Source organism: Ceratotherium simum, chromosome 9 (assembly GCF_057802395.1).
Source record: "Ceratotherium simum simum isolate JZ-2026a chromosome 9, ASM5780239v1, whole genome shotgun sequence".
Lineage (NCBI taxonomy): Eukaryota > Metazoa > Chordata > Mammalia > Perissodactyla > Rhinocerotidae > Ceratotherium > Ceratotherium simum.
The window spans coordinates 56139281-56166251 of NC_141908.1; the positions used below are offsets into that span (position 1 = coordinate 56139281).

A 26971-nucleotide genomic window follows, 5' to 3' on the forward strand; every position below is an offset into this window, starting at 1 on the left:
TTACTTGTACTTTGACTAATTTATTGAGGTTTCTAGCTGTGTTCATGAAAGCCTTTGTAAGACTTGGTGCAAGTATAACAGAGGTAGGGAGAGGGCCATTCTCCTAGCCTGTCACCATAACACCTTAGCCCACAATGCATCCTCAGGGCTCAGAGTGGCCCTTCAGAGGCCTGCAGTGCTGTGAGGATGACATTCTCATGGAGGTGACTAGCAGAAGAGGCAAGGTGCAACATTAAGGAAAATAGGAGGTAGGTTTGTTTGAGACACTCCACAATGCATCTCCAAGAGAACTCGGGGAGACTTGGGAAGGGAATTGTCTCATTGCTCTTTTCTTCTGTCAACTCAGAAAATTGCACAATTCTGTACCCTTCTTCCTCCAGGGTTTCTAGTTCTTTTTCTGTCTTGGCTGAAATAAAAAACTCTTCAAAAAGAGTAGTCTTAAGAAAGGTCCCTGCAAGGCCTAGTGGTCTCTCACCCTTTCCTTCTCAAGGCACTTCAGCCCCTGGGGCAAAGGGTGAGGCTCCTCATCTCCTGTAAAGCCTCATTGAGGAGGAGTAAAGCCTCATTGTCCTGATGGTTCATTTTTCTCCTTACCTGAAAGATATACACCCTTGCTCTATTCCTAGGGTATATTAGTTAGGTCTCTTCTGCTCCAAGTAACAGAAACCCAATTCAACTTGCTTAAGTACAAAAAGAACTTAAGCTCATGTAACTGAAACATCCAGGGACAGATCCTTGTTTGAGCCTAGCTGGATCAAGGAGGGCAACCGATGTCATCAGGACTTGGTTTTGTGCTTGTGAAGTGTTGGCTCCATTCTTGGGCTAGCTTTTTCCTCATGGTGATAAGGAGGCAACAAGGAACTGCAGACTTCCTCCTTTCATCTCAGCAACCACACGGAAAAGAGTCTCTTCCCAACTATTTAATCAAAAGATTCAGAATTAGGGCTTATTAACTCTCTTTCCAATTACTCACCCTTGACTCCTTTCTTTCTCTCATGTCCCACGTCCAGTCAGTCTGTTGGCTTTACCATCAAAACATATCCAGAATCCCCCCATTTCTCACCATCTCCTCAGTTATCCCCCAGGTCTAAACTACCAATATATCTAAACTGGATTATTGTAATAATCTCCTAAGAGTATCCATACTTCTAGTCTTGCTGCCTCATAATCTATTCTTAACAAGCAACCAGAGTGATCCTGTAAACTGTAGCAAATAGTTCTTAACCGGCTATCCCCTAGGGCTCAGTGCAGAAGGAGTAGACATGAATGCCCATCTCCCAGACTTTCCCTGAAAGAGGCCCATCGCATACTTTAAAAGCTGCTGCCTGAGGGTCTGGCTTCCAGTCAGCCTGCATCTAGGTGCTGACTGAGATGGCCCCTTTAGGACCCTGACAGGTTTTGGCACACCCTCAATTCGGCAAGTCACTAAGAACAAAGTTGGCTGCTTGGACAATCACAAAGGTTTGAAAGCCAACCAAGAGCTAGGGCAGGGCTGAACAATAAGGTTCATCTCCTACAGAGACTACTTCAAGACTGGGAGAGGTGGCTGTTTTATCTAGTTCACAGAAACCAACACAGAGGGTCAAGGAAAATGAAGAAACAAAGAAATATATTTCAAACGAAAGAACAAGATAAAACCCCAGAAACAGACCTTCATGAAACAAAGATAAGTGATTTACCTAATAAAGAGTTCAGAGTGACCCTCTAAGAATTTAAGGCTTAAAACTATCCAATGGTTTTTCCCATCACAGTAAAAAGCAAAATTCTTGCAATGACCTATAAGTCCTACATGATCACCCCTCCTGTTACCTCTGACCTTACTCCTTTTTCTTCCTCCTCACTCACTCTGCTTCTACCGAACTGGCTTCCTTGCTCAAACACTCCACACATGATCCTGCTTCAGGGTCTCTGCATTTGCTATTCTCTCTTCCTTATTCCTCAGTCCCTAGTCCCCTAAATATCCAGTGTTCAATCCTCATCTCCTTCAAATCTTTGCTCAAATGTCTACCTTCTCAGTTAGGCCATCTTGGACCACCCACATGCATTTCCTCCTGTCTCTCCCAGCATTCCCTACCGACCTCCCTATTTTGTTTTGCTCCACAGCATTTATCATCTTGTAATATCTTATTTGACTTATTTGTTTTCTGTCTGCTTCCCTCAATTTGAATATAAGCTCCATGAAGGTAAGGACTTTTGTCTTTTTTTCTCCCAATGAGGTATCCCTAGCACCTAAAACATTGCCAGGCACATGGCTGGTTCTCAATAAATATTTGTTGAATGAATAAATGAATCAATAAATGATAAGTCTCATGCCCAATCTTGAATCAATTACTGTAGCTAGAAGGATACAGTGTTCTAATTGCCCAGGCCCAGGTCAAATGCTGCCCCTGTGGTCAGGGGTGGGATCAGCTCCCCTGAATCCTATGGTCTAAGAATGAGAAGTGGCTGGTTCCATAAGAAAATCAGAGCGCTATTACTAGAAGGGAACTAGATGCTAGGCAGGCAAAATCACAGATGTTCATCCCAAAAGATGTGACTTGTAAAAGACGTAATACAAAGATTTTCACCATTTCAAACTTCCAAGTTGGCACTTGTCTGAGAGAGAACAGTCATTGTGTATGATTCATCAGTACATTCATGAGTACCTCCTCACTTTTTAAATCACCCACCTGCTCTGTGTGTGTGTGTGTGTGTGTGTGTGTGTGTGTGTTGGGGAGGAAGGGGTGATCTATCCCATCATCTCAATACACTAATCAGATCCGACCACTACTCCTTTCCCAGGGAAAGTGGCTACTCCAGGGAGAGCAATGGGTGCACTTCACAAAGTCCCTCACGAGGGTCCATTACCTCAGTGTTACAAAGCCTCATGGAAACAGAGGGCAGAGGAAATGAAAGAAGGAAGGATCCAGAAGCAAGCCAAGACAACAGTGAAGGGGAGAATTAATGTCCTTAATAAAGACAAGGGAGGAGAACATCAAAAAGGAGGGACTGGCAATAATGTCACCCTGGGTTATGGAGGTGTTATGGACTACACATTTGTGTCCCCCTAAAATGCATACGTTGAAACCCTAATGCCCAGTGTAATGGTATTGGAGATGGGGCCTTTAGGAAGTAATGTCATGAAGGTGGAGCCCCAGTGACGGGATTAGTGTCCCTATCAAGAAGAAACCCAAGAGCTAGCATTCTCTTGCTCACTCTCTCACTCACTCATGCTCTCTCTCTCTCTGCCTTGTGAAGACACAGCAAGAAGATGGTTACCTGCAAACCAGAAAGTAGGCTCTCACCAGAAGCTGATCACGCGAGCATCTGATAGACTTCCCAGTCTCCAGAACTGTGATAAATAAATGTTTTTTAATTCACCCAGTCTATAGTATTTTGTTAAAGCAGCCCAAACTAAGATAGGAGGATTAACAATGAGAATAGGGAAATTAATTTTATAGTTAGATAATCATTTGCGACCTTGGAGAAAGAATTTCCAAAGCCTGAGAAATGAGTGGCTGATGAGGAAGTAGAGGTAAATCACAAAATGGAAAATGAATAAATTGCTCAAAAGAAACAGAGCCTGCTCCAAACAGGACACTACACTAGGCACCAGGGCCAGAATCACGGTAGTATGACCTTTGCAGTCACGCAGGGCCCTGTGCTCAGAGGGGTCTTGATTTGGTTTAATGCTCTGATGTCAATGTCTGAAATTTTTAATAATTCTTGAACAAGGGGTTTTGCATTTTCGTTTTGCACTAGGCCCACAAATTATGCAGTAGGACCTGCAGGGCACTGAAGGGGACTCAGAATGTTTCATTGATTGTTCATTCACCTATTTATTCAAGGACAAATAAATGAATTGCCTACTATAAGCCAGGCACTCTAGTAGTCTCCAGAGACATGATGAAAAAGGTAGTGAATATGACAGATGCATGACAGAAAATCTTTTAAAAAAAGGTTGTTACTTTCAAGAATATTAAAATGCAAATGCAGCTAAGACATGACATTTCACCTCAGCTCCCTAGTCGTAGGGCCTGTATGACCCTGGTCAGTTTATTCAACTTCTCTAACCCTTAGCTTACTCATCTAAAAAATGAGAATAATAATAGGACCTACTCCTAAGATTGTTAGAGGAATTAAGATCAGGAACATAAGGTGCTTAGAACAGTACAAGGTACTTGCTAAGTGTTTAATAATATGAGTGACTATGATGAACTTCTTTTTTTTTTTTTTTTTTTGGTGAGGAAGATCAGCCCTGAGCTAACATCCATGCCAATCCTCCTCTTTTTGCTGAGGAAGACTGGCCCTGGGCTAACATCCGTGCCTATCTTCCTCCACTTTATGTGGGACGCCGCAGCATGGCCTGACAAGCGGTGCGTTGCTGCGCGCCCAGGATCCGAACCCGGGCTGCCAGCAGCTGAGTGCATACACGTAACTGCTACGCCACGGGGCCGGCCCCGACTATGATGAATTTCCAGCACCTGGCATTGCCTGGCACACAGTAAGAGTTGAATAAATGACTGGTTCGTTAAGTGGAGGTAAAGAGGAAATTTCAGATCAATCTGGATATTTTGATATATTTTTGTAGAAATGACAGAAATAGCTACATATACACATTCATATATACTTAAAGCATTGATTAAACCTAGAAGAAAATGTAAAAAGATATACGTTACATCGTGGCTTAATGTGTAGGTTTGCGCCTGGGATCCGAACCCGCAAACCCTGGGCAGCAGAAGTAGAGCGTGCAAACTTAACCACTACATCACCAGGCTGGCCCCTATTACATTGTTGACTGTGGTTAGATCTGTGTAATAGGATTTGAGGGGAGAGATTTCTGTTTTGTTTTGTGTTTTATTTTATATATTCCTTATTTAAAAATCAAGATTTTTAGAAAAATAAAGCTATTGGTGTATTCTGAATTTTCACTGGCAGATAACAAAGTTTATTGTATATTACAATTCTTCCCTTCTAAGAATTACCTTCCTCCTGTCCAAAATATTTTCAATTTCCATTCTCGGGCTGGCCCTGTGGCTTAGCGGGTAAGTGTGCGTGCTCCACTGCTGGCGGCCCGGGTTCGGATCCCGGGCGCGCACCGACACACCGCTTCTCCGGCCATGCTGAGGCCGCGTCCCACATACAGCAACTAGAAGGATGTGCAACTATGACATACAACTATCTACTGGGGCTTTGGGGAAAAATAAAAGGAGGAGGATTGGCAATGGATGTTAGCTCAGAGCCAGTCTTCCCCAGCAAAAAGAGGAGGATTAGCATGGATGTTAGCTCAGGGCTGATCTTCCTCACAAAAAAAAAAAAAATTTCCGTTCTCTTTCAGTACTAACTGTGCCACAATTTGCTATTAATCTTGGAAAAATCAACTCCTTGATCTGCATAGCAGCTTCCTCATTCGTAAAATGAAGTGTACAATCCAGACAGCACTTCCCAACTAGCGGGCTTTGGCACGCTGGTGTCCTGAACGTGGGTGAGAAATTGATCCCTCCCGCAATGGAGCAGTTGAGAGGAGTCAGGGGCGGCCAGAGCCTCCTGGGCCAGTACCTCCGGCCATAAGCAGGCTTGTTTAGGGCTCCTCAGGGCAGCCTGTGCAGAGCAGTCTGGGGCTTATGCCAAAGATGCAGCAAGCACAGTGGACAACAACCAGCACTTACAGTTCTCCTGTCTGTGGATGGCCAAGGATGCCTGCCACATGGGCATCTATCTGCAAAGCACTCCACTGCCCACCATGAATCAGAGTCTCTGAAGCCAATGCACAAGTTTGTGATCCAGGTACCCAAGGGGCATAGCACACAGCCCCAGAGGTAGTCTGCCAGGGGTGTGAGAGAGGAGCCTGAGTAGAGCGGGGTTCCTGGTGGGCTCAGCTCCAGGCAATGCCCTTAATATGTGTCTTAACATATAGTGGCTATTTCTATCCCTTTGTGGTGATGCACTCTTTTAATGGCCCCCAGACTAGCTATTGACAATGCATGCACATTCTGAAAGCTAGAGTTTCAATGTGGAAATCTTGATATAAAAATGTACTACTGGGTTTGAAATCCATTTGCATTATCATATGAAACTGCAACATTACATTAGTCAATAAAAGAAAAGGAAGAGTTGTTATTCTTTAAATATAATTACCACTGTAAATTTTGAATAGTTGTATAAAATGGTTTTAAATATTTTATCACCCACTTTTGTGATCAGAGTCCCTCACTGATAATTACTATTCAGAATATGAGTTTGTCATTAAAAAGTCTAGATCAGAAACTGCATAAAGCCATTTAAACCATAAAACCTAATATCAAAATATACTCACAGAAACAAGATCAAGTCGATCATTAAAAATGATGGAAAAATTTTACTTGAAAGTTTTATTCAAATTCAATTTTTTTAAAATACATAGCAGTTCCTTTTTTTTTTTTTTGAGGAAAATTGGCCCTGAGCTAACATCTGTCGCCAATCTTCCTCTTGTTTTTCCTTTCTTCTCCCTAAAGCCCCAGTACATAGTTGTATATCCTAGTTGTAGGTCCTTCTAGTTCTTCTATGTGGGATGCTGCCTCAGCATGGCTTGATGAGTGGTGAGTAGGTCCGCATCCAGGATCCGAACCGGCAAACCCCGGGCCGCCAAAGCAGAACACGAAAACTTAACTGCTATGCCACAAGGCCGGCCCCCAAATTCAATTTTTAATATCTTCTCTAGTACGTTGTATTTTATTTTTTTACCAACCATCATTTAGATGCCTCCAAATCTCTTCGTTTTTGTAACCTAGTGTGCTATATAAAACTTATTTTCTGTATGTGTTGTGATATGAAAGAAGTTGAGAGGCGCTGATATAGATTATTTATAAAGTCTGTCTGCCACCCCATCCCACCCTAGGACCCTTGTCCTCTGCTCCCCACCCCATACACTCTCTCTCTCTCTCACATTTCAAAGACAGCCAGGGCCACAAAGACAGATAGCAGCCAAGGTTCAACTCTGACCAATAGGGTAAAGATCTTGAGCAGGGATATTTGTATTAGATACCATGTGGCCCCAGAGCTGGAGGGTAAGCTTAGACAAAAGCATAAAAAATAGCTAATGTCTAAAACCCAGAGGCCGGATGAACAACAAGTCTGGACGAATCCAAAGGGAAGAATCCACATTTTACTGAAGGACAAAATACCTGAATAAATGGACTGACAGACCACCTTCCTGTATGGAAGACTTAGTATCCCATCCCTCATCATTCCTCCAACACAAGAATTTAATACAATTCAAAGAAGAAAGAATAATAACAGAAGTTATTGATTAGAAACAACTTGGTTAGAAAATACCCAGACAAACATGCCCTAAAGTGAAGCCAAGCGATCAGCCTTTTGGATGAACCTTGCAGTGTCTCATAGGGTACCTTGCTGAGAATACCATCTTCCTAAGGTCTTTAACTTTGTGTTTTTGTACATACCCAGAATTGATCAAGTTATTCACGACTATTTCATAGCAATCAAACTCACAAAGCCTTGATATATTAATGAGACACTAAGAATATAAATTTTCCCATTGTCTCAAGCACTGTTGTTGGCTATGAGGAGTACCTTATAAGCAGAACACATAATAGTTTGCTTGTGATAATGGAATCAGAGCAACAGGAGGCGGCTAGTTTGGAAGATTATCTCATCCAAGTTACATTAAGGCCTGGTGACTGGTTTCTATCCTGGAGCAGAGTACCTTCTGTTTATGTCTCCCAAATAAAACACCTATTCCTCTTGGCCAATGCTTGATAAACATCAACAAATTCTTATTCTTTGTGTTTCCTTTTTCCAAACTCCAAGCCGACCATTCCCCATTTATTAACACAAACTGTTTTTCAAACAATTTACACTATAATTGACTAGATTTCTAATCTTCCAAGGGAGGGCCTGATCAATTCTAAAGGAGCTGCTCATATGCATTGCTACATTAAAATACAGGGCATTTCTTAGCAGGATAAGGAGACTTGTCAATTGCCGTCACTTTCACCAGAACTTTTGTTTAAACATGGATCCATTAATTTAAGACTACAATAAGTGTTGGGGATCACCTAATCTCATCCCCATTTTTATTAAAAAAATTAAAACTAAAACTCAGTAAGGGTCAAATGATTTAAAATCACTTGGCTAGGCCGAGAAAGGATTAGAGCTCTAGTTTTTAACTCTTTAATTGAGCTCGTTCATTACACTTCACAACACAACTGGAAAATTAAGGTAAAAATCACTGGCGAATAGATAGCATATGTGGTGATCCTACTTTTGGAAACCTTGTAAACCTTTCCTTAACATCCGTCCGTGCAAACATTTGCTTCAGCTCTTTCCACACTAACCAGAAAAGAAAATGGTGCCGACAGATTTCTTGAGATCAATGAGTCCCTAATGAACTGACCTCGATCAGTCCTGCCTCAGCTCGTTAAAGGTGAAATTTCAGTATGTCAGCCGCGTTTTAAGGCTTTTCCAAGGTGCCCAAGATTCATATACGTCGGCGTCGCCAAGGCTTTTCAGTGCAGGCCCTCACAGTGGGCATCGCAGTCACAAAACTTGGTCCCTGGCATTTGGAAACGTGAGAGAAGACGCCGCGAGAGGGCTTTCTTGTAACCTTAAAGTAGTACAGGAGAAAAGAAGTGTGGTTTTATTCAGACACGAGAATGAAATGAAATCGGAAACGGAGACCCAGGGGCCTACGTGGGGGAGGGGGAAAAACGCGCGAGAAGAAAGGGAAAGGCCTTTTTCTCCGGTGACGCGCGGTCACGAGGCGCCCTCCCGACGTGGGCGCTCGCCATTGGTTGAGCCCGAGCTGACGTCCCCGCAGCCGCCCGAGCGCGAACCGCGGCAAGGGCGGCGCCGCGCTGGAAGTTGGCGAGGCGCGCGCGCTCCCGCGACCCGCCACGCCCCCGCCCTCCGCCCGCCAACCCGCTCGTCCAGTCCTTCTTCGCGCCCAGTTGGCTACGCCCACTTTCCAACTCGCCCCTCCCCCACCAGGCCGGCGGCGCGCAGAAAGCGCGTCACGTGACTGCTGGCCCCGCCTCTTCCTCTCGGTCCCATATTGAACTCGAGTTGGAAGAGGCGAGTCCGGTCTCAAAATGGAGGTAAAACCGCCGCCCGGTCGCCCCCAGCCCGACTCCGGCCGTCGCCGCCGCCGCCGGGGGGAGGAGGTATTAGGGGGAGAGCGGGGGGTTGACGGGTAGTGGCCGGCGTGGGGGGCCTGGCTCGGTGGGAGCGGGGAGGCCGGGTGGACCGGGTCGGCCGTCCCGCGCTCTGCGCTGAGACGGGCGGTGGGAGGGGGAGGGGAGCGGGCCTCGGAGGCCTCTTCGGGGCCCCTCGCCCGCCTCGCCGCCTTCTTCGGCTGCACAGGTGGCTCCTCGGAGGCGCGGCGTGGCTGGGGAGCCCTCGGGAGGCGAGCCGGGCCGCCGGCCGCGCGGCCTCGCATCCGGGGCCGAGGGCGGCATGGCGGGCCTCGGCGGGAGCGGTTGGGAGGAGGCGGTGGGGGAGGGGAGGGGACGAGCAGGCACATCCGGGCGAGCGAGCAGGCGGGCGGCGGCCACATTGACATTGATCCGCTGCCGCGTTACGAAATGGCGCATTGGCCCGCAATGGCCGCCGCCTCGCTCCGCCGCCGGGAAAGAGCGCGGGATTGCAAGGAAGAGAGAGGAGGCAGCCCGGCAAAAAATGCCGCAAATGGCCTCGAAGCTCGGGCGTTATGCTTTCGCTGAAGTTCTGCCGGCGCGTTTCTAGGCCTTACAGATCTCTCTAAGGCAACGAGAATTTAATTCTCTGTCCTGTTCTTTTCTTCGCAGCACCCAGTTGGAAATATGAATTTTTTAAAAAGTTTGCTGCTTAAAAATGCTTCCTGATCTGCTATTGTTGCTAAAGTACTTAGAATTATACCTATCTTCGCGCCATGTGGGTGAAGTACTCTATCTCAGAACTTGAGTGTAGATGTAAAATAGGAACTTGAAATTTTTTTGATCTCCGTTTTTCTCATTTCTCATGATGGGTCGGCTCTGGTTGTAGTTTCTTGGATTTTTGTTTTAGAGGACTGCAACCACAGTTGAATTTTTCATGTGAGGTAATTTTAAGTGGATTATAATTGTTTTTGTGAACTTTGTATATTGTCAATTAAACGCATTTAACCTAGACGAGAAAATGAGACAGAGTGAATTAATGCTTTAGGCTATTATAATCATTTAACTTTTTTTCTAGCGCGTGACAGCCTCTTCATGTTAAATGACTTAAGTCTACTTTTAGAAGACACAGGAAGACATTAGAATGTAAATGTGAGCTCTTTCATTTAAGGACTTTGGATGAACGATATTTTAATGCATGCATTAAATGGCAGTTTATGTAATTTCTTAAACAGGTAGTTGTAAAAGAATTCAGGCCGCATCTTAATTTTTAAGAAAAATCTCAATTCTGTTCTATTGTGCTCCATTCTGGTCAAGCAGTATATGCTATAAAGTCCACGTTGCCCTTTTTCTGCCTTATGAAATATTATATTTGAAGTTTTGCCATTTGATACCAGTGTAAATAGGTAATTTGCAGCATGTAACCTATAACATAAATTGGTTACAGAAAGCTGTCAAGATACGTGGTGGATTTTTCCATAGGTTTTTTTGAGGGTAAATGCTGGTTTAGCCTTTTATTGAGGAATACCTGTCTTAACATTTTGATTTGCCTGAGCCAGTGACTTTCTCTAAATTTGTCACTCAAAATTTTTAAGTTGTACTTCACAGTTTTGTGGTTTAAAATTAAAACTTGTGGGGATGTAGACTGAGGAGGGAAAACATGAAAAGAAATGGCATGGGTGAAACACTGCTTTACAACACTTTGGTCATTCTTAGAAAATGGTTTCTCAGTAGCAATTTCTGAAATAATGTATCCCACACTCTTGTAGTTGTAGCTTTAAATTAAGGGGCTTTTGATTCTGGAATTCTGTTGGACTTCAGTTTAGTTGAAGTGATGTTGTCGTTTGAAAGGCTGGTAATAGGTTTTCTTGGTCTTTTGCTTCCTGTAATCAGTTGATGTGTGTGATCTTACTGCAATTTTTAACTGGACAAAGTGTTAATGGTACAGGAATTTGATATTGAGTTACTATTTGTAGCAGATTAAAGGCTTGCGAATCTTTTTTAGCAATTCACCTAGTAAAAGAAATAATTAAAATGTATTGGTTTGTTTCCTTAGGGCCATGATCCAAAGGAACCAGAGCAGTTGAGAAAACTGTTTATTGGTGGTCTGAGCTTTGAAACTACAGATGATAGTTTAAGAGAACATTTTGAGAAATGGGGCACCCTTACAGATTGTGTGGTAAGTTACTAAAGGAGCAAAAAGAGATTCTTAAAGGGTAGAGGAGCTTTGGAGGTGTGTTTCAGTGTTTTTAAATTTTTATTTTGTAGGTAATGAGAGACCCCCAAACAAAACGTTCCAGGGGCTTTGGTTTTGTGACTTACTCTTGTGTTGAAGAGGTGGATGCAGCAATGTGTGCTCGACCACACAAGGTTGATGGGCGTGTAGTAGAACCAAAGAGAGCTGTTTCTAGAGAGGTATCTTATTAATACCATGTTGTGTAACATGAAATTGTTGTAAAAATTTGGGTTTTTTGACTTAGGAAATTTTTATTTGCAGGATTCTGTAAAGCCTGGTGCCCATCTAACAGTGAAGAAAATTTTTGTGGGTGGTATTAAAGAAGATACAGAAGAATATAATTTGAGAGACTACTTTGAAAAGTATGGCAAGATTGAAACCATAGAAGTTATGGAAGACAGGCAGAGTGGAAAAAAGAGAGGATTTGCTTTTGTAACTTTTGATGATCATGATACAGTTGATAAAATTGTTGGTAAGTAGCAGTTTATTGGAACTTGAATGAGAAAGCAGAAATGGCTTCTTGTTCTACACTAGATTTGGTCAAATGCTTATAATTTTATATCATGCATAATAGTATATAATGTGTGGTTCAGTTTTCATAACGTGACTACACCTGTGTAACCAGCATCCGGATCAAGAAATAAACGTTATTAACATCCCAGATCGCTCCCTCATCCCCACTCAAAGTCACTCCCTTCTTAATGATATTTTAATGAGTGATGTTGTGATAAAAGATATCATTTATATGTGCTTTTCAAACATCAAATAACTTTTGTTTGTTTGTTTGATTAAAAATAATTTAGTTCAGAAATACCACACTATTAATGGGCATAATTGTGAAGTGAAAAAGGCCCTTTCTAAACAAGAAATGCAGTCGGCTGGATCGCAAAGAGGTGAGTAATAGCATATACACATACACAGTAGGTGGAGGTAGAGTTTGTCAGGTTCTCACAGATTTTCCTTGCCTGTGTTAAAGGTCGTGGAGGTGGATCTGGCAACTTTATGGGTCGTGGAGGAAACTTTGGAGGTGGTGGAGGTAACTTTGGCCGTGGTGGAAACTTTGGTGGAAGAGGTAGGGTGGTTATTTTATTTCTAAGTACATATCTACCTAAAATTTATTAGTGAGTTAAATCTACACTTGTAATTTTTCCGTTGCTTTTCCTCAGGAGGCTATGGTGGAGGTGGTGGCAGCAGAGGTAGTTATGGAGGAGGTGATGGTGGATATAATGGATTTGGAGGTGATGGTAAGTTTTTTGAATGTGATGTTTGATATTTTTACTTTGTTTCTATACTTCAATGAAAATTAAGTATTTGTTTACATTTATGTATGTTCAGTCAACATTTGCATGGCTTGATGGTAAAGTATGCTTCTAAACTAATACCATAGGAGACTAGACTTCCCCCCCCCTAAAAATTTAACATTAGCTAGTTCATTTTGGCTAATAAGATTTATTGTACTAGCAGTCGAGCTGGAATTGTTTATGTCTCAGAGGAAACTGTTCACTGTTTTCCTTAGTGACATTTTTAAAAATTAAAACATTTTTTATATATATCAAAGAGATATTTAGGCATTCATCTTAATTCTTACCTGCCCAGATTCTTGCTGTTCAATTGACCAGGTATTACCAGGCTTTAGAGTTAAATCAACTCATTGGTTTATTTTCCAGTGGGTTAAATGTAATATAAACTAGAGTTCAATAACTTGATCCTCTTTCTACGTTTATGTTTTTGTGTGACCTGATTTTTTTAGGTGGCAGCTATGGCGGTGGTCCTGGTTATAGTAGTAGAGGAGGCTATGGTGGTGGTGGTGGACCAGGATATGGAAACCAGGGTGGTGGTGGATATGGTGGCGGTGGTGGAGGATATGATGGCTACAATGAAGGAGGAAATTTTGGCGGTGGTAAGTTTTCGCTTATTTTAAATATTTAATGTTATTTATATATAGTTCTGTTACAGATGTTTTAAAAAGTGTTAAAAGGTAGCTTTTGGTCAAATTTCATGTTTTGTAATACTAGAAAATACTCAGATGGCGGGTAGTTAACTGAATTTTCTTACCTTGGTTACCTATTTCGTAAATTGGTAAAACATATTCAACTTTTTTGTGTAGTTGAAATGGACATTGGTAAGTAATGTATTTATTGCCAGAATTTTACTGAACTTTAGACACTTATAAATTGGACAAATGGGAACTGTAAATTGAATATGGAGACATTTTGAAATGAATTGTGTCTTTTGGGGTCTAGGTGACAAAGGTTCTTTGAGTCCTATTATGTGAGAGGTACATGCAGACTATAAGGAAGTCTGTGTCTTTACTCTGTAATACTATAGATAAAGAGCTTTGTTATGAACACAGTGAGTTTTGTTGGACTGTATTAATGTATCAACAGAAGGTTTTTCTTAATTTAGAATACCTTTTCTGTCATTGGTTTAAAGGTTGTACTGCATCAGAATTAGAGTGAATGAAACATGGTTTTGAGGTGTTAATGGTATAAAGGAGAAAAATATGCTAGGGTGCATCTAATATAAAAATATGGCAGCTATCTAGGTGCATGCTCTTTGGGCCATCATCCACTGTTTTCTCCTTCCTCCCTATGCCCGAAGTCTGCTAGTGGGCCTCTGTGTTTGTGTAGAGAGTGTGGTAGCTCTGTAAAATCTCTTCAAAGGGTGTAAGTGTCATAGAGCATGCTGCCGTGATTGTCAAAAGATCATAGGTACATTTGTTAAAAGAGGAAAAAATTATTGTGTAGGTCAACCACGAATAAAACCTTTGTAATTTCAGGTAACTATGGTGGTGGGAACTATAATGATTTTGGAAATTATAGTGGACAACAGCAATCAAATTATGGACCCATGAAGGGGGGCAGTTTTGGTGGAAGAAGCTCTGGCAGTCCCTATGGTGGTAAGTAGTTTTTTTCATCAAAATTCTTAACAGCCTTTTTAATTTAAAAATTCATGTATCTTTCTTTTAAAACTCTACATATATATTTCCAGGTGGTTATGGATCTGGTGGTGGAAGTGGTGGATATGGTAGCAGAAGGTTCTAAAAACTCAACAGAAAAGGGTAGGTATCTTTAAATTTTTATCATGATGATAAAGAATATGTGGAACTGTTCACTGAGTGTAATAATTTTTTTATCCTGTATTATTCAACAGGCTACAGTTCTTAGCAGGAGAGAGAGCGAGGAGTTGTCAGGAAAGCTGCAGGTTACTTTGAGACAGTCGTCCCAAATGCATTAGAGGAACTGTAAAAATCTGCCACAGAAGGAACGATGATCCATAGTCAGAAAAGTTACTGCAGCTTAAACAGGAAACCCTTCTTGTTCAGGACTGTCATAGCCACAGTTTGCAAAAAGTGCAGCTATTGATTAATGCAATGTAGTGTCAATTAGATGTACATTCCTGAGGTCTTTTATCTGTTGTAGCTTTGTCTTTTTCTTTTTCTTTTCATTACATCAGGTATATTGCCCTGTAAATTGTGGTAGTGGTACCAGGAATAAAAAATTAAGGAATTTTTAACTTTTCAATATTTGTGTAGTTCAGTTTTTCTACATTTTAGTACAGAAACTTTAACAAAATGCAGTTTTGAAGGTGTTTCCTTGTGAGTTAACAAGTAAAGAAGATCATTGTTAATTACTATTTTGTATGAATTTTGCTAAAGTTAACTGTAAAGAAACACCTGCTGACTTGCAGTTTAAGGGGAATCTATTCTCCCCATTTCCAAACCATGAAATGAATGGGTTCTGACATGTGGAGAGAATAGATATTTGTATGTTTGCAATGTGTGTTTTAGATAAATAGAATTGGGTATTTAAATTAGCATATTTGTGAATTTAATAGCATTAAGATTTACCTTCAAATGAAAAATCTCAAAATTCCTATTTGGTTTTTGTTCATTTTCTTTCAAAATGTAATCACATGATTCTAGTGTGTTAGCTTTGCCGAGTCCTAGCTGTGTTTAGAACATCTCCATTCTGCATTCACCTTGGTCACATGTGAACTGCTGCCATAGTTTTATTTGGGTGTAAAGAATGTCTACTGCCCTCTGTTTAAGTTCTGGAAAGGGGTAGTGGATGTTTTCCCTTTCCTCCTACCTTAAAAACCATTCTTAAAAAGTTTTCAAAGTACAGGACCACTAAGCCTTGCTGTATCTGAGCAAATTAGTGGCTACCTTTGTTTTTCCTTTTTAAAGCACAAGAGGCCCATAAATCTTCAGTTATTTTCCTTGGTTTAATATACATATATATTTTTTTTGATACAGGCTTTCAGAGCAAGAGAATAAAAATCATGCATTGTTGAACCCTTAACTGGCTGGCATGCTTTACTGTTTGTACCCTTTACATTTTACTGGATGAAACCAAGAATAGTCTAGATACAATCATCCCAAATGACTTACTGCAGTAGAAGTGTAGCACAATTGCTTAGTACAAGCTTCTCACTTCCCAAAAACCGGTATTCCAATTTGGATGGTCTTGAGTTCTTACTCAAAATCCCAGAGAACACACTTGTCATTGAATGTTTATGCTTGAACCTAAATCATGTTGGTATGAATTAGCAATTTGCTTGGAAGACCCTGGTTGAGAAGAGTTTTTAGATAATAAGGTCATATATACAAAAACCAATGTCTACTGTTTTGCGCCAGCTAGTGCTTACAATTTCATTGGAGCCCTAAGTATGTGCCCTGCTGTTACTCTTTCTTTGGCAGTTGAACGTTGGATTTGAGATTCTTATTTTTGTTTTAAGAAGTACTAAGCAAAACAAGCAATAAAAAGGGGAATGGGGCGTGCTAGTGTTTGAATATGCTCTCTTGTTGCTCTAATTCTGTGCCTCTGTGCATTATTAATATTTGGATGCATGCAATGCCAGCATGGAAATCGGTCTTCACAGATACTGCAGTTTTCCAGAAAACACTCACAAAACAACAAATGTAACAGACAACATTCCATTTGTTAATGGACATATGTGAATAAGCAGCATAGAAAATAGGCTAATATTAGAAAATGGTTAAGTCTTTAACAACTTCAAGTGTGGTTATATAAATGGACACTGTCAATGTTCATAATTTAAACCTGGGTACCTGGTCAAAATAATGCTTGGGAAACATTAAAATTGAGCTCAATTGTCGCAGGTTCTTTTATTCGTATAATAAAGGTTAAAGGAATGGGGGAGATTAACATTTCCTGTTTCTATGTTTGTGCAATTGTTTGACACAACCTTGACAGTATCCTTTAATGGCATATGAGGTTAATTGTACTGTTAACAAACTTTCTGTGTTCTGGAATTAGTTTAATAGTGAAAATATTTTCAGTAAGTTGATGTTTGCAACCTATAAGCAGGTGAAAACTGTGTATGTGACCTGTTTATAAGTTGTATTAGCTTAGTTCTTGTGAACAGTGTGGAAAAGTAAGCCATGAGGAGAGCGATTTAACCAGCTTTAAAGGACCTAAGATGTGCTTTTTAAGCACAGTGGATCAAAGGAGACTCACTAAGACAGGACTTCAGCAGCCTTTTGAGTATGGACAAGTCAGCATAAATAAAGAATGACAAGGCAGCAGCAAGAGCTTCAACTACAGAGAAGTGAAGGCATAAGATACTATGGTGATAGTGAGCAGCTTTCCAAAAGCTAGTTAAATCTGCTTATTACAACTGAAATATCGAAGAAAGTCTAGCAGGAAGGAGCTCTTCGCCTTTTGGAACATCAATGAGAGATAGTTGCCACAGTCACTAGGTCTAGCATTTAGACCTGCAAGGAAGGGCAATCAATAAGCATTAGGTAAGGCTTGCATTTGAATTTTTTCACTAATTAAAGAGTAATTTTTTGTAAAGCAAGGTAAGAGTAATCTTTTTGATTTGCAGGTTGAATGAGAACCCTACTTGCCTAAAAGAGGAATGTCTTTCCTACCATCTTAAATACGAAGGTTTCTGGCTGGGTAAGGTTTGTAGCTCACAGTAAAACCTGATGACACCATTTGTTTCCCTACAAATTTATATTACATATTTTAAAACTATTAGGTACATTGGCAAAATTGTTCAGCTGAAAACTATCCTGGAACCACATCCAACACATTTTTAAGCAATTTTTAAAATTTCCCTGCAATAACGATGAGTGTTCATCTCGAGTCAGACGTAGCCCCATGTATACAATTCATTGTTGGTGTCTTTAGGGTAAAGTTGATTTTTCATAAGAGAAAGTAAGAGTAACCTAAAATTTTGTGGAGAGTTTTTGTAATAAGCATGACTTATAATAAAAGCATTAAGCTGCCAATCCTCATTCTAGGAAAAACACCTTAGAGTGAACTTTCAAAACTGTCAGATGATACAGATATAAAACATGGTCTTCATTCAAGTGGCCTCATATATAAGTTCTCTTGCATATAAATTTAGGAAATTATTTGGACTAATAGGTTAAATTTTTGGTTCTTTCTTTAGGTTTTTTGTGTACAACCTGTTAACCAAGAAGCAGTAGGGGCCTAATTAATGCTAATACTCCTTTTCAAAAGACAACTTTTCCCAAAGAATACTTAAAATATTACTCAATTACTGTTGAAATCAGTTGCTGATTGTTCATAAGGGCTATTATTGCTGCCCCTGAAGGGCTTGTCAAAAATTGAGAATTGATGTCTATTCACTTTTTAAAAAAATAACACTTGGGGGACAGATGCTTAAAATAAAACTAAAATTTATAAATAAATCAAGTTCCCAAATAGACAGGAGTAGTTAGTTTGCCAGAGCTTATTGTCAGAAAATGACTGGTTGGCTCTCTGTTTCTGTGTCTAAATCAGGGTTGAATTTCTATACATCACCATAGAATGAAGTGATAAGGTAATATAGCCTTTTAATAAATTTTCTTTACAAGGTGGTTTTAGTGAAGCAAATTTCCTAAGATAGGAAACATTTTCTTTTTTTAAAGGCATTGTTCTTTCTTTCCAGTCCATCTCATTTCTTTATGAAATAAAGTGATTTTATTTTAAATGTAGTTCCACTGTCATTTCTGAAAAATATGATGCTCTTAAGTCATAGCACCCGTAAACAAAATAAATTATGTAAGGGGGAAATGGTTGAGGAAAACTCTTTAACTGATATTGTCAAACCAGCTCATCGGTTACTGCTTCCCACACTACATTTCTTCAAAAATAAAAAAGCTCGATTACACTTATGTCCTAAAGAGGAAATTTGGTAATAAAGACCATTTGTTAAGGAACTGAACTGAAATAGGCTTGTTTTTAAGAGTTCCGGTATGTAAGTCACGATTTGAAACATTTCTAATTAACAACAGTATCTCTTGGAGTTTCAGTAATGTCACAAAGTAGTGAATAAGCATGCTAATGTGCAGGGGTAAATGTAAGGATTGTTAACCTATATAAACAAAATTCTAAATTTCGGTATGTTTTATTCTGATTTTTAAGATAAGAGGTGGTCTGTAATGGATTCAAATGTTTCATTTGTAGTATAATGAAATGTTTACAGAAAGAACTTTTTCATTAAAATATTTTTAGAAATGCGTGTGTTTTGTCACTTCACAATGTTCATGTGACTTAAATGCTATAGGTGAATATGACATAACGTTATTAGTAGGTAATTAACAGGAAACTTGGAATGAACCTTTACATATCAGTTAATTTAAAAGATGGTGGATTCTATTCAATGGGAAACATGGATGACTTGGGAAATAGGCATGGAAAATAAAATAGAAAGCTCATCACTTAAGGACTTAAGTCTTGAAGGACAATACATGAGATACTTGGGTAATAGGTGAGGAATCAATGAAATTTTGGAGGCGGGGGGGGGACAATTTGGTAGAAAGGTGAAATGGGGAAACATTGGGTTTCTTAATCTTGAGAAAGGCAATAGATTGAGCATTTTGTGGTGTGAGGGTGGGTTGGAAAAAGATTTCTTGAAGTTAAGTACTCTTAAACTACACTGCTACAATCTAACCCAAGTAAAGGTGATAATAGTCATCTGCTAAGTTCATAAATTTTTGAGGTAGTTTTTTGGTAATTTTTTAGTTTATTTTTATAGCACAAGTATTTGGGTTTTTATTAATAGCTGTTAACATGTTAAGTGAAATGCTTTGTGAATTGAAGCTATGAGGATTTTTAGCTCACAGAATTGACACATTTTGCTTGTATTCAGTTTAACACTGGTTTCATGGTATGTGCCATAGTTCATATTCTCTGCACCTATAATACCTTATAGTTGCAGTTTAATACTTAAATCCCAAAATAACTCAGGACAAGTGTAGGCTTCATTTCTACCAAAAATAAGTATATTTATCTTTTTCAGAATGAAAATACATTGTTAAATAAAATATTCAGGCAATAAGATAAAATCAGAACCATCCACGTAGTAACTGCAATTAAATTTTTCGAAAATTGCTGTTCACTTTTGCAAAAAATGAGAACCTATTAATACATCAGGTTGACTTAGAATTGAATAGAAAGTACCAAGGGGTGAGGGAGAGTAAAGCAATAGGTAAAATATGCCATTTTTGCTTATCGCATTTTCAGAGACAGGTAATGGCAAAGGTACATTGCATTGTGCATTGTGTGATAGAGGTTAAATGAGCACAGTACTGAAAGCCAGCAAAGAAATAGGAATTTACTATTTACTATACTACTCGACTTTACCATACTACTCAACTTCTAAAATTTATTGATAAGTAATGTTAAGTACAAGGGTCTTGACAGCTTTAAAATACTTTAAAGGATAGGAAATGGGTACATTTCACTACATCCATGTAAATGGCCATTATAATTAATAAAGGGCTTATAATCACAAAGGTGAGAAAATTCTATTAAATCTTAACTAGCTGGGACTGCCCGGTGCACACTCTGCTTAGGCGGCTCGGGGTTCACAGGTTCAGATCCTGGCGCGGCCCACGCCCTGCTCAACAAGCCGTGCTGTGGCGGCATCCCATATAAAGTAGAGGATGATGGGCATGGAGGTTAGCCTAGAGCCAATCTTCCTCTGCAAAAGGGATTGGCAACAGATGTTAGCTCAGAGCTAATCTTCCTCAAAAAGACAAATAAAAATGTTAACCAGTTATATCTGAAAGTTACAATAAAGGTAGTTTTCATTTTTTCACATGTATTAGTCCATGCATTTCTGTCAACAGAAATGTTAAGTAAACTGCCTTTAAAATACGTGCTTACATCCAAAGAACTCTGATAGGTTGTTTGAATTTAGTCTCGATTGTCTTCCACTCTTACACCCTTATTTAATAGGTGCTGGAAGAAAATGTGAAGAGGTTTTTGTTTTGATTGTTATATATGAGGTTTTGCCTGTTGGTAAAAAATTTAAATATAGAACTTAGGTAGTTTTGTGAGCTTGGGCAAGTTATTTGTGGTTTTTAAACTTTTTATGGCATGCTCCCCTTTGGCAGCTTGGTGATGCCAACAGACCCTTCAGGATGTTGATTTCATATGCTTTAAATATGTAGAATTAAACATTACATTGAAAATAGTCATCAAAGTAAGTTTGATTTAGTAGTAGGTGCTTTAAATATTAAATGAGGCTAGCGGTGGGTCTGACTTCCACCTTTGAAGTTGTGATGCATGAATGGTATTTTGAGATACTTGGCAACAATAATCTGATATTCAAGTTGCAATTTTAACTAATGAAAGTCACAAGTTCTGTGAATACAATTGTGGTTTGAAGGAAATGTTAAATTTGATTGATTGTTAATGAAAATAAAGAAAAGAAGGAAGTAACTTTCTCCCAATCAAAATTCTCTGACCTAAATTATACCCAGATTAAGAACCGCTTTCAACTAATTCCTTTGTAAAATGGAGATGATACCCCACCCTTAAGTCTAACCTTAAAGTGCCTGGTCCTTGGTCCCTAAAGATAGTATTTTGGGGAATAATCATGGGTACTGCCTTAAGAATATCCTGAAACATCTAAAATTTTATTGGGTGACATTAAAGTTAGTTATGCCAAAGTTTGTGGGTTTTTTCTCCGAATAGGATTAAAGTTTTTATCTTTAAATTTTTTTCCAGTTCTCAGAGTATTAAAAAGCATCAGCTGGGGCCGGCCCCGTGGCGTAGTGGTGCGCGCTCCACTGCTGGCGGCCCGGGTTTGGATCCCACGCGCTTACTGATGCACCGCTTGTCGGGCTGTGCCATGGCGACGTGCCATATAAAGTGGAGGAAGATGGGCACAGATGTTAGCCCAGGGCCAGTCTTTCTCAGCAAAAAAAAGAGGATTGGCATGGTTGTTAGCTCAGGGCTGATCTTCCTCTCACACACACACACAAAAAATCAGCTGAAACTGGCGTGAGAAATATCTTTTAAAAAGGAATGAGAATTATTTTGTAAATGTTCTGAGGCTTCAAATGTAAGTATGGGTATGGGAAGTCGAAGGTACATTTAAGCAGCCACCCCTTCCTCTAAAGCATGGGCTCAAGGAGAAATCTCAGTAAGAAAATGGTTTTTTATATAACAAAGGCAGTAGCATGCAGTTAAGATTTCTAATATAGTGCTTGATATACCTCAGTGTGAAAGGCATAGGTACACATTTTTAAACTAGAAACTGAGCTCAAGTAAAGTTTAACAATTGGATAGCCAAATTTAATTTGAGGACAGTCAGATGTAAAGCTCTAATATTTAAGTTCCAGATGAAGAGGTGAAAACTTGGCTTTATCTTTTTTAGTCATGGGCAAGTTAAGGTTTGTTATATTGTAAATTTTTAGTTGCTAATTCTACATCATACACAGTATGTTTAGTACTTCAAAGTGATAATGTTTCAGTACTATAAGGTTCCATGGTCCATTATCTTGAATCAACTTCATGAAATATTTTGAAACTTGACTAACTCAAAGATTGCACATGAGAGGAGGCATCTGCTATCAGGTTCTGCCCAGCAGTGCTCTTCCCCCTCATAGTAGGTGCCAGCCAATTTCAGGTGCTCCAGATGAGCCTGCTGGTAACAGATTCTTGCCACCACCCCCAATCCCCACCCAGTATTTTGTCTAAGTGTGGGGCACTTTATTCAAGATCTGAGATTTTGTTGTCTTTTTTTTTTTTTTTTCCCCCAAAGCCCCAGTAGATAGTTGTATGTCATAGGTGCACCTCCTTTTAGTTGCTGTATGTGGGACTTGGCCTCAGCATGGCCAGAGAAGCGGCACGTCGGTGTGCACCCGGGATCCGAACCCGGGCCACCGGTAGTGGAGCGCGCGCACTTAACCGCTACGCCATGGGGCCGGCCCTGAGAGTTTGTCTTCTGAGGTTGGAAAAGTGATGTCTCCTCCAGGGATCTCACCAGCACCTCTACAGGAGGAAATTCTTGATCTTTATAAAGGCCAGCAGCAGCATCTTCACATTTGAATGCGTAGATCTATTAGTCTTTGAAGTCATTTTCAACCGTGAGCTTTCTAGTCATCTGAATCAATTCTTACTAAGCTAATTTGACTTTGATTTCTTTCACTTGGAACCAAAAGGCATACTAATAAAAGGCTTAAGAAAATGAAAAAATTTTAGAGTGCTTACTATGAGCTAGGCACAGTACTTTTTGTGGAATAACTCACTGAATGCTCATCCTCACTTTGGATGAGGAAAGGAGCCTAAGAATGCTTTGAGTTACTGGAAGTCATTCTAGAAAAATGGAGGCAGCAAGCCCAGGTGATGGGGCTCTAGGGCCTGTGACCTCTGCACCATATTGCTCGTAATGGATTGATAGGACTGAGTAATTTGCGTGTAGTATTTATTCTAAACATGCTTATTAACCCTCAGATGAATCTCGGTTTCCCCACTTTAAAACAAGACAAACATTTGATTAGATGAAAAAATGGTGACTCAGTGTTGTGAATGGTTTATTGGGCAGCCTGCAGCTTTTTAAAAGAGTTTTGAGGGGCCTTGATTTTGTACCTGCTAATTACATGTTGAATCTCTCAATATGTCCCAGAGTGAACTGATTCCGGCCCTAGACCTCCCTCTAACCAGTCTTCTCCATCTGGAGAGCTCAGTTCTTGAGGGTGAATGTTCAAGTCTTTGACTCCACCTTCATCCCACATCCATTCTGTCAGGAAACCCTTTTTAGTTCTACCTTTGGAACATGCAGAATCCAATGCCTTCTTTCTACTATCACCCTAGACTAAGATGACAATGTATTCCACGTGACTACTTCAGAGCCTCCCCATTGGTCTCCCTGCTTTCACCTTTACCTTCTAGAGTATTCTCAACACACAAGGCAGAGGAAACTTAAAATTTTATCAGTCAGATGTTACTCTTATGAATAGTAAGGCTCTGTACCCATGTTCCACTTCTCTCCCTGCCCACTCTGTTTTCAGCCGTATAGTCCTGGTTCTCTCTCAAACAGGCCTCAGAGCCTTTGGACTTCCTGTGTGCTGTCTGCAATACTCTTTAGCTAATAGAATGGGTCTTGCACTCCTTCAGATGTTACCACCTCAAAAAGGCTTTTATTTACAACGCTATTTTAAATTGCAGTGCTTCCTTTTTGCTGGTCTCCCCAGTTCTCTCTCTGGCATAGTGTAATATGTTTGCTGTCTTCCCCCACTAGTTCCAGGAGGACGGAGATTTCCATTTTGTTCTCTGTACTTTAAACAGTGCTTAGCACACAGTTGGCATAGATCTATTGATGTGAATAAATGAATCAATGTTTTCATGTCAAAGTATGACATTTTCCTTGGTTGAGATGTACCTACTGTTGAGAGAAAATATTTTGTTGATACATGCTTTACTTCTCTATATCTCTGGCACCAGAAGTTTAATATAAAATGCTTTTCGTATTTTCAGTGAAAACGTTCTGAAATTACAAACTGTGTTAAATGTATTATTAATGTCATGGAAAAGACTGAATAAACTCAAATGAATTCCAAAGAAATAATTTAACGGTCATAATATTCCTTTATTAGTACCAGCTTTTCCACTAAATTGGTTTTTTTGCCAGAGCTAGACAATTTAATATAAAAAAAATGCCATTTTTTTGTTCATGACAGTATTTATAAAAAAGTACATAGTGGTTAGTTTTGCAACAATTTACTTTTAGCCAGATGTATCATATAAATCTATGAACGTAACAAATGAGATAAGAACAGTATAAATAAGTTTTTGTAGTATTTACACTTATACAGAAACTAGCCCAAATGATGTTCTAAGAAATTAAGTTTGCAGTTAAAGTGACACTATTGATTCAGCATACTGATAACTTACTTTAATGCTTTTTAAAGTTTTATATTATTTTCTACACTAGTTTTGACTATAATTTTGCATAGAATTACTTATAAAGTATATTTCTGCATTTCACATCACAGTAGGAGCTTTTAGTATAACAGTACAAAAAAAACCCTAGCTCAAAAAAGGTCAGATATTCCCAAATCTACTTTTTCTTAACATCTGTCTTCTTACTTTTGGGAACAAGGAATACGTTGCCATCTCTCGTCTGCTGCAGGGAGTACTCACTGGGAGAGTAAGGTCTTCCATCTTCATCACGTAGCATGCTGAAGACTTCGAGATACAAGGTGCTGAGTTGTTTTTTCAGTAGGTGGAGACTTTTGTCGTTTTCTCCTTTTTCTTTGAGCAATTTTTCCTTTTCATCTTTTAAATGATCCAAGTCTTGCTCCAGTTCCACTATATTTTCCAGTTTTCTTTTTCTGCAGTTCTGAGCGGCCACTTTATTCTTACCCCTCCTACGTATATCTCGAATTAATGCAAGTTGAGCCTCGTTGAATTGCTCCTTGGACATCATTTCATTGAAGTCTTCAACAGGGAGGTTAATGATCTTTTCGACAGGGAATGGGATGTGGAGAGCTTTTGCCCTTAGCTCGTCTCTTGTGAGATGAGCCTCCAAGCGGCTTGAATGTTTGTCTTTTGTGAATGGGGTTTTTCGATGACCAGGACTTACAGGCACTTCTTTCTTTGGCGTGTTTTCACGCTGGGCATCACTCACTGGAGCACTGTGCCCCTGAGACGGTGACAGGGGTTGGACTGTATCCCCAGAAGACTGGACTGGCTGTGTTTTAGGACCATTCTGTTTGACACTTCCAGGGGCACTATCTGTCTCTTCCATTTCGGAATCACTGAAGCCAAGTGGCGTGTCTTCATAGGTAGAAGATTCCACTGAGTGTTCTGGTGATGCCATGCTGGGACTTGTGTTCAGTGAAATGCCAGAGTCAGAATCATTGAATTCTGCTGTGCTTTCAGGGCAGTTCTGGTTGAAGGCTTTACAAAGTGATAGATCAGAAACATCAATGGGCCCGTTTAGAAGTTCAGACAGTGACTGGCTTAAAGTAGCAGAAGAGGGCATGCTGTTGCTGATACTGGGCTCTACAAAAGCAGAATAAAATTCATCACCAAAATCTGTGTTTATTGTGGCATCTGAATTTAACGAGTTCACTGGCAACTGGCTGGTGTCTTCTGTGGGGAGGATGCTGCTGAAGGAATCCTCAAAAGCATTGAGAAGATGCGGACTGCAGTTACCTACTTCTTTTTCCAGTGAGGGGATTGATGAGTAGAAATGATAATTGTTGTCAATTTCTGTCAGTTTGGTTTCTGGACTTGGAACTGTGCTAGTCTCAACCAGCTTGTCATTTTGAATGTTAAGACACTGTGGAAAAGAAGTTTATACTATGTAAATCAAGGTAAATATATTTTTTTTTAGTTTGTCTTTTTTTTTTTTGTGAGGAAGATTGGCTCTGAGCTAACATCTGTTGCTAGTCTTCCTCTTTTTGCTGATGAAGATAAGCCCTGACCTAATATCTGTGCCCATCCTCCTCCATTTTGTATGTGGGATGGTGCCACACATGGCTTGATAAGCGGTACATAGGTCCGTGCCCAGGATTTGAACCTGTGAACTCTGGGCCGCCAAAGCAGAGTATGCAAACTTAACCACTACACCACTGGGCCAGCCCCCAAGGTTAAATATTTTTAATAGCTGATAATGTACATCTGCTGGTAAACTCTCTCTCCTCATCAAGCTCCTCTATATTTCCAAGATAATTCCCATTTCCAACAGATATAAAAGCATCTGTATTATTTTCCCAGTTCCTAGATCAGACTTCGGGTTTATAACTTGACCTATCCTCAAGATATCCAGCCCATTTAACTAACAAAAGTACACTTTTAAGTGAGCATGGGTAACTGTCATGACTAATTTAAAAGCACCCTCTAACCTTTCCTGTAAGTAGGTGGCATATAAATAATAAAACCTGAATGACTAATTTAAAGGCACTGAGTATAAAATAGCATCTTTGGTATCTATTATATGAGATCTTAGTTACCTGTAATTCTGGAATGGATAATAGCTCCTCCCAAACTTGTTCAAGGTCCTGCTGCATATTGTCTGAATCAGCAATGGCTGGCTGAAGGACAAGAGTTTCAGGTGACTGAGCCTGATTAGGAGCAGTGAAGTCTGGGCTCTCGATGTGGCTGGGAATATCAGGAACAAGCGATTGAAACGTAGCCGAAGAAACCTAAAATTGACAAGGCATTTATCTACATGAGTCTGCCACCAACAGTGGACGGGTACGCTCCAAGGCACCACCAAAACACCTTAAACTGGAATTGGCTGCACTTCTGTATTTCTCTACTTAGAACCACTTATGACCCCCTATTTCTATTTAATGAAATAAGTCTTTTTTTTCCTGCCCTATCTGACTCCAAATTTACCCCTT

General features: G+C 40.0%; 3 protein-coding genes and 1 long non-coding RNA gene across 10 annotated transcripts in view; 2 read left to right on the forward strand and 2 right to left on the reverse strand.

The window, feature by feature from the left end:
• The window catches only part of LOC147916311 (uncharacterized), a 39146-nt gene extending 30462 nt beyond the window's left edge, over positions 1 to 8684 (reverse strand). For all 3 annotated transcript variants that reach the window (XR_015553227.1, XR_015553226.1, XR_015553225.1), the window contains exons 1-2: positions 8375 to 8684; positions 595 to 916 (exon numbers count right to left, since the gene is read on the reverse strand). This is a non-coding gene — a long non-coding RNA (uncharacterized LOC147916311). The remainder of the gene's footprint in view (positions 1 to 594; positions 917 to 8374) is intronic.
• AGPS (alkylglycerone phosphate synthase) overlaps positions 1 to 26971 on the forward strand; it is a 404117-nt gene that overhangs the window by 103801 nt on the left and 273345 nt on the right. The window lies entirely within an intron of this gene.
• On the forward strand, positions 9002 to 18846 carry HNRNPA3 (heterogeneous nuclear ribonucleoprotein A3). 3 transcript variants are annotated; one of them, XM_087435428.1, is made up of 11 exons: positions 9002 to 9140; positions 11167 to 11289; positions 11379 to 11525; positions 11608 to 11818; positions 12150 to 12239; positions 12323 to 12418; positions 12513 to 12590; positions 13097 to 13246; positions 14126 to 14245; positions 14338 to 14407; positions 17200 to 18846. In XM_087435428.1, the coding sequence occupies exons 1-10, from the start codon at positions 9069 to 9071 to the stop codon at positions 14388 to 14390; spliced, it is 1140 nt and encodes a 379-aa protein (XP_087291554.1). In that variant the 5' UTR covers positions 9002 to 9068; the 3' UTR covers positions 14391 to 14407; positions 17200 to 18846. The 3 variants fall into 3 exon arrangements, with proteins under 3 accessions (XP_087291554.1, XP_087291553.1, XP_087291555.1); XM_087435427.1 differs by lacking the exon at positions 17200 to 18846 and adding an exon at positions 14500 to 14870; XM_087435429.1 differs by lacking the exon at positions 17200 to 18846 and adding an exon at positions 14500 to 14870 and having other exon boundaries at positions 9042 to 9074.
• The window catches only part of NFE2L2 (NFE2 like bZIP transcription factor 2), a 32715-nt gene continuing 29930 nt past the window's right edge, over positions 24187 to 26971 (reverse strand). For all 3 annotated transcript variants that reach the window (XM_087435426.1, XM_004426661.3, XM_004426662.3), the window contains 2 exons: positions 26579 to 26770; positions 24187 to 25905 (listed from right to left, as the gene is read on the reverse strand). In XM_087435426.1, coding sequence (XP_087291552.1) covers positions 24679 to 25905; positions 26579 to 26770 — 1419 coding nt within the window. In that variant the 3' untranslated portion in view covers positions 24187 to 24678. The remainder of the gene's footprint in view (positions 25906 to 26578; positions 26771 to 26971) is intronic.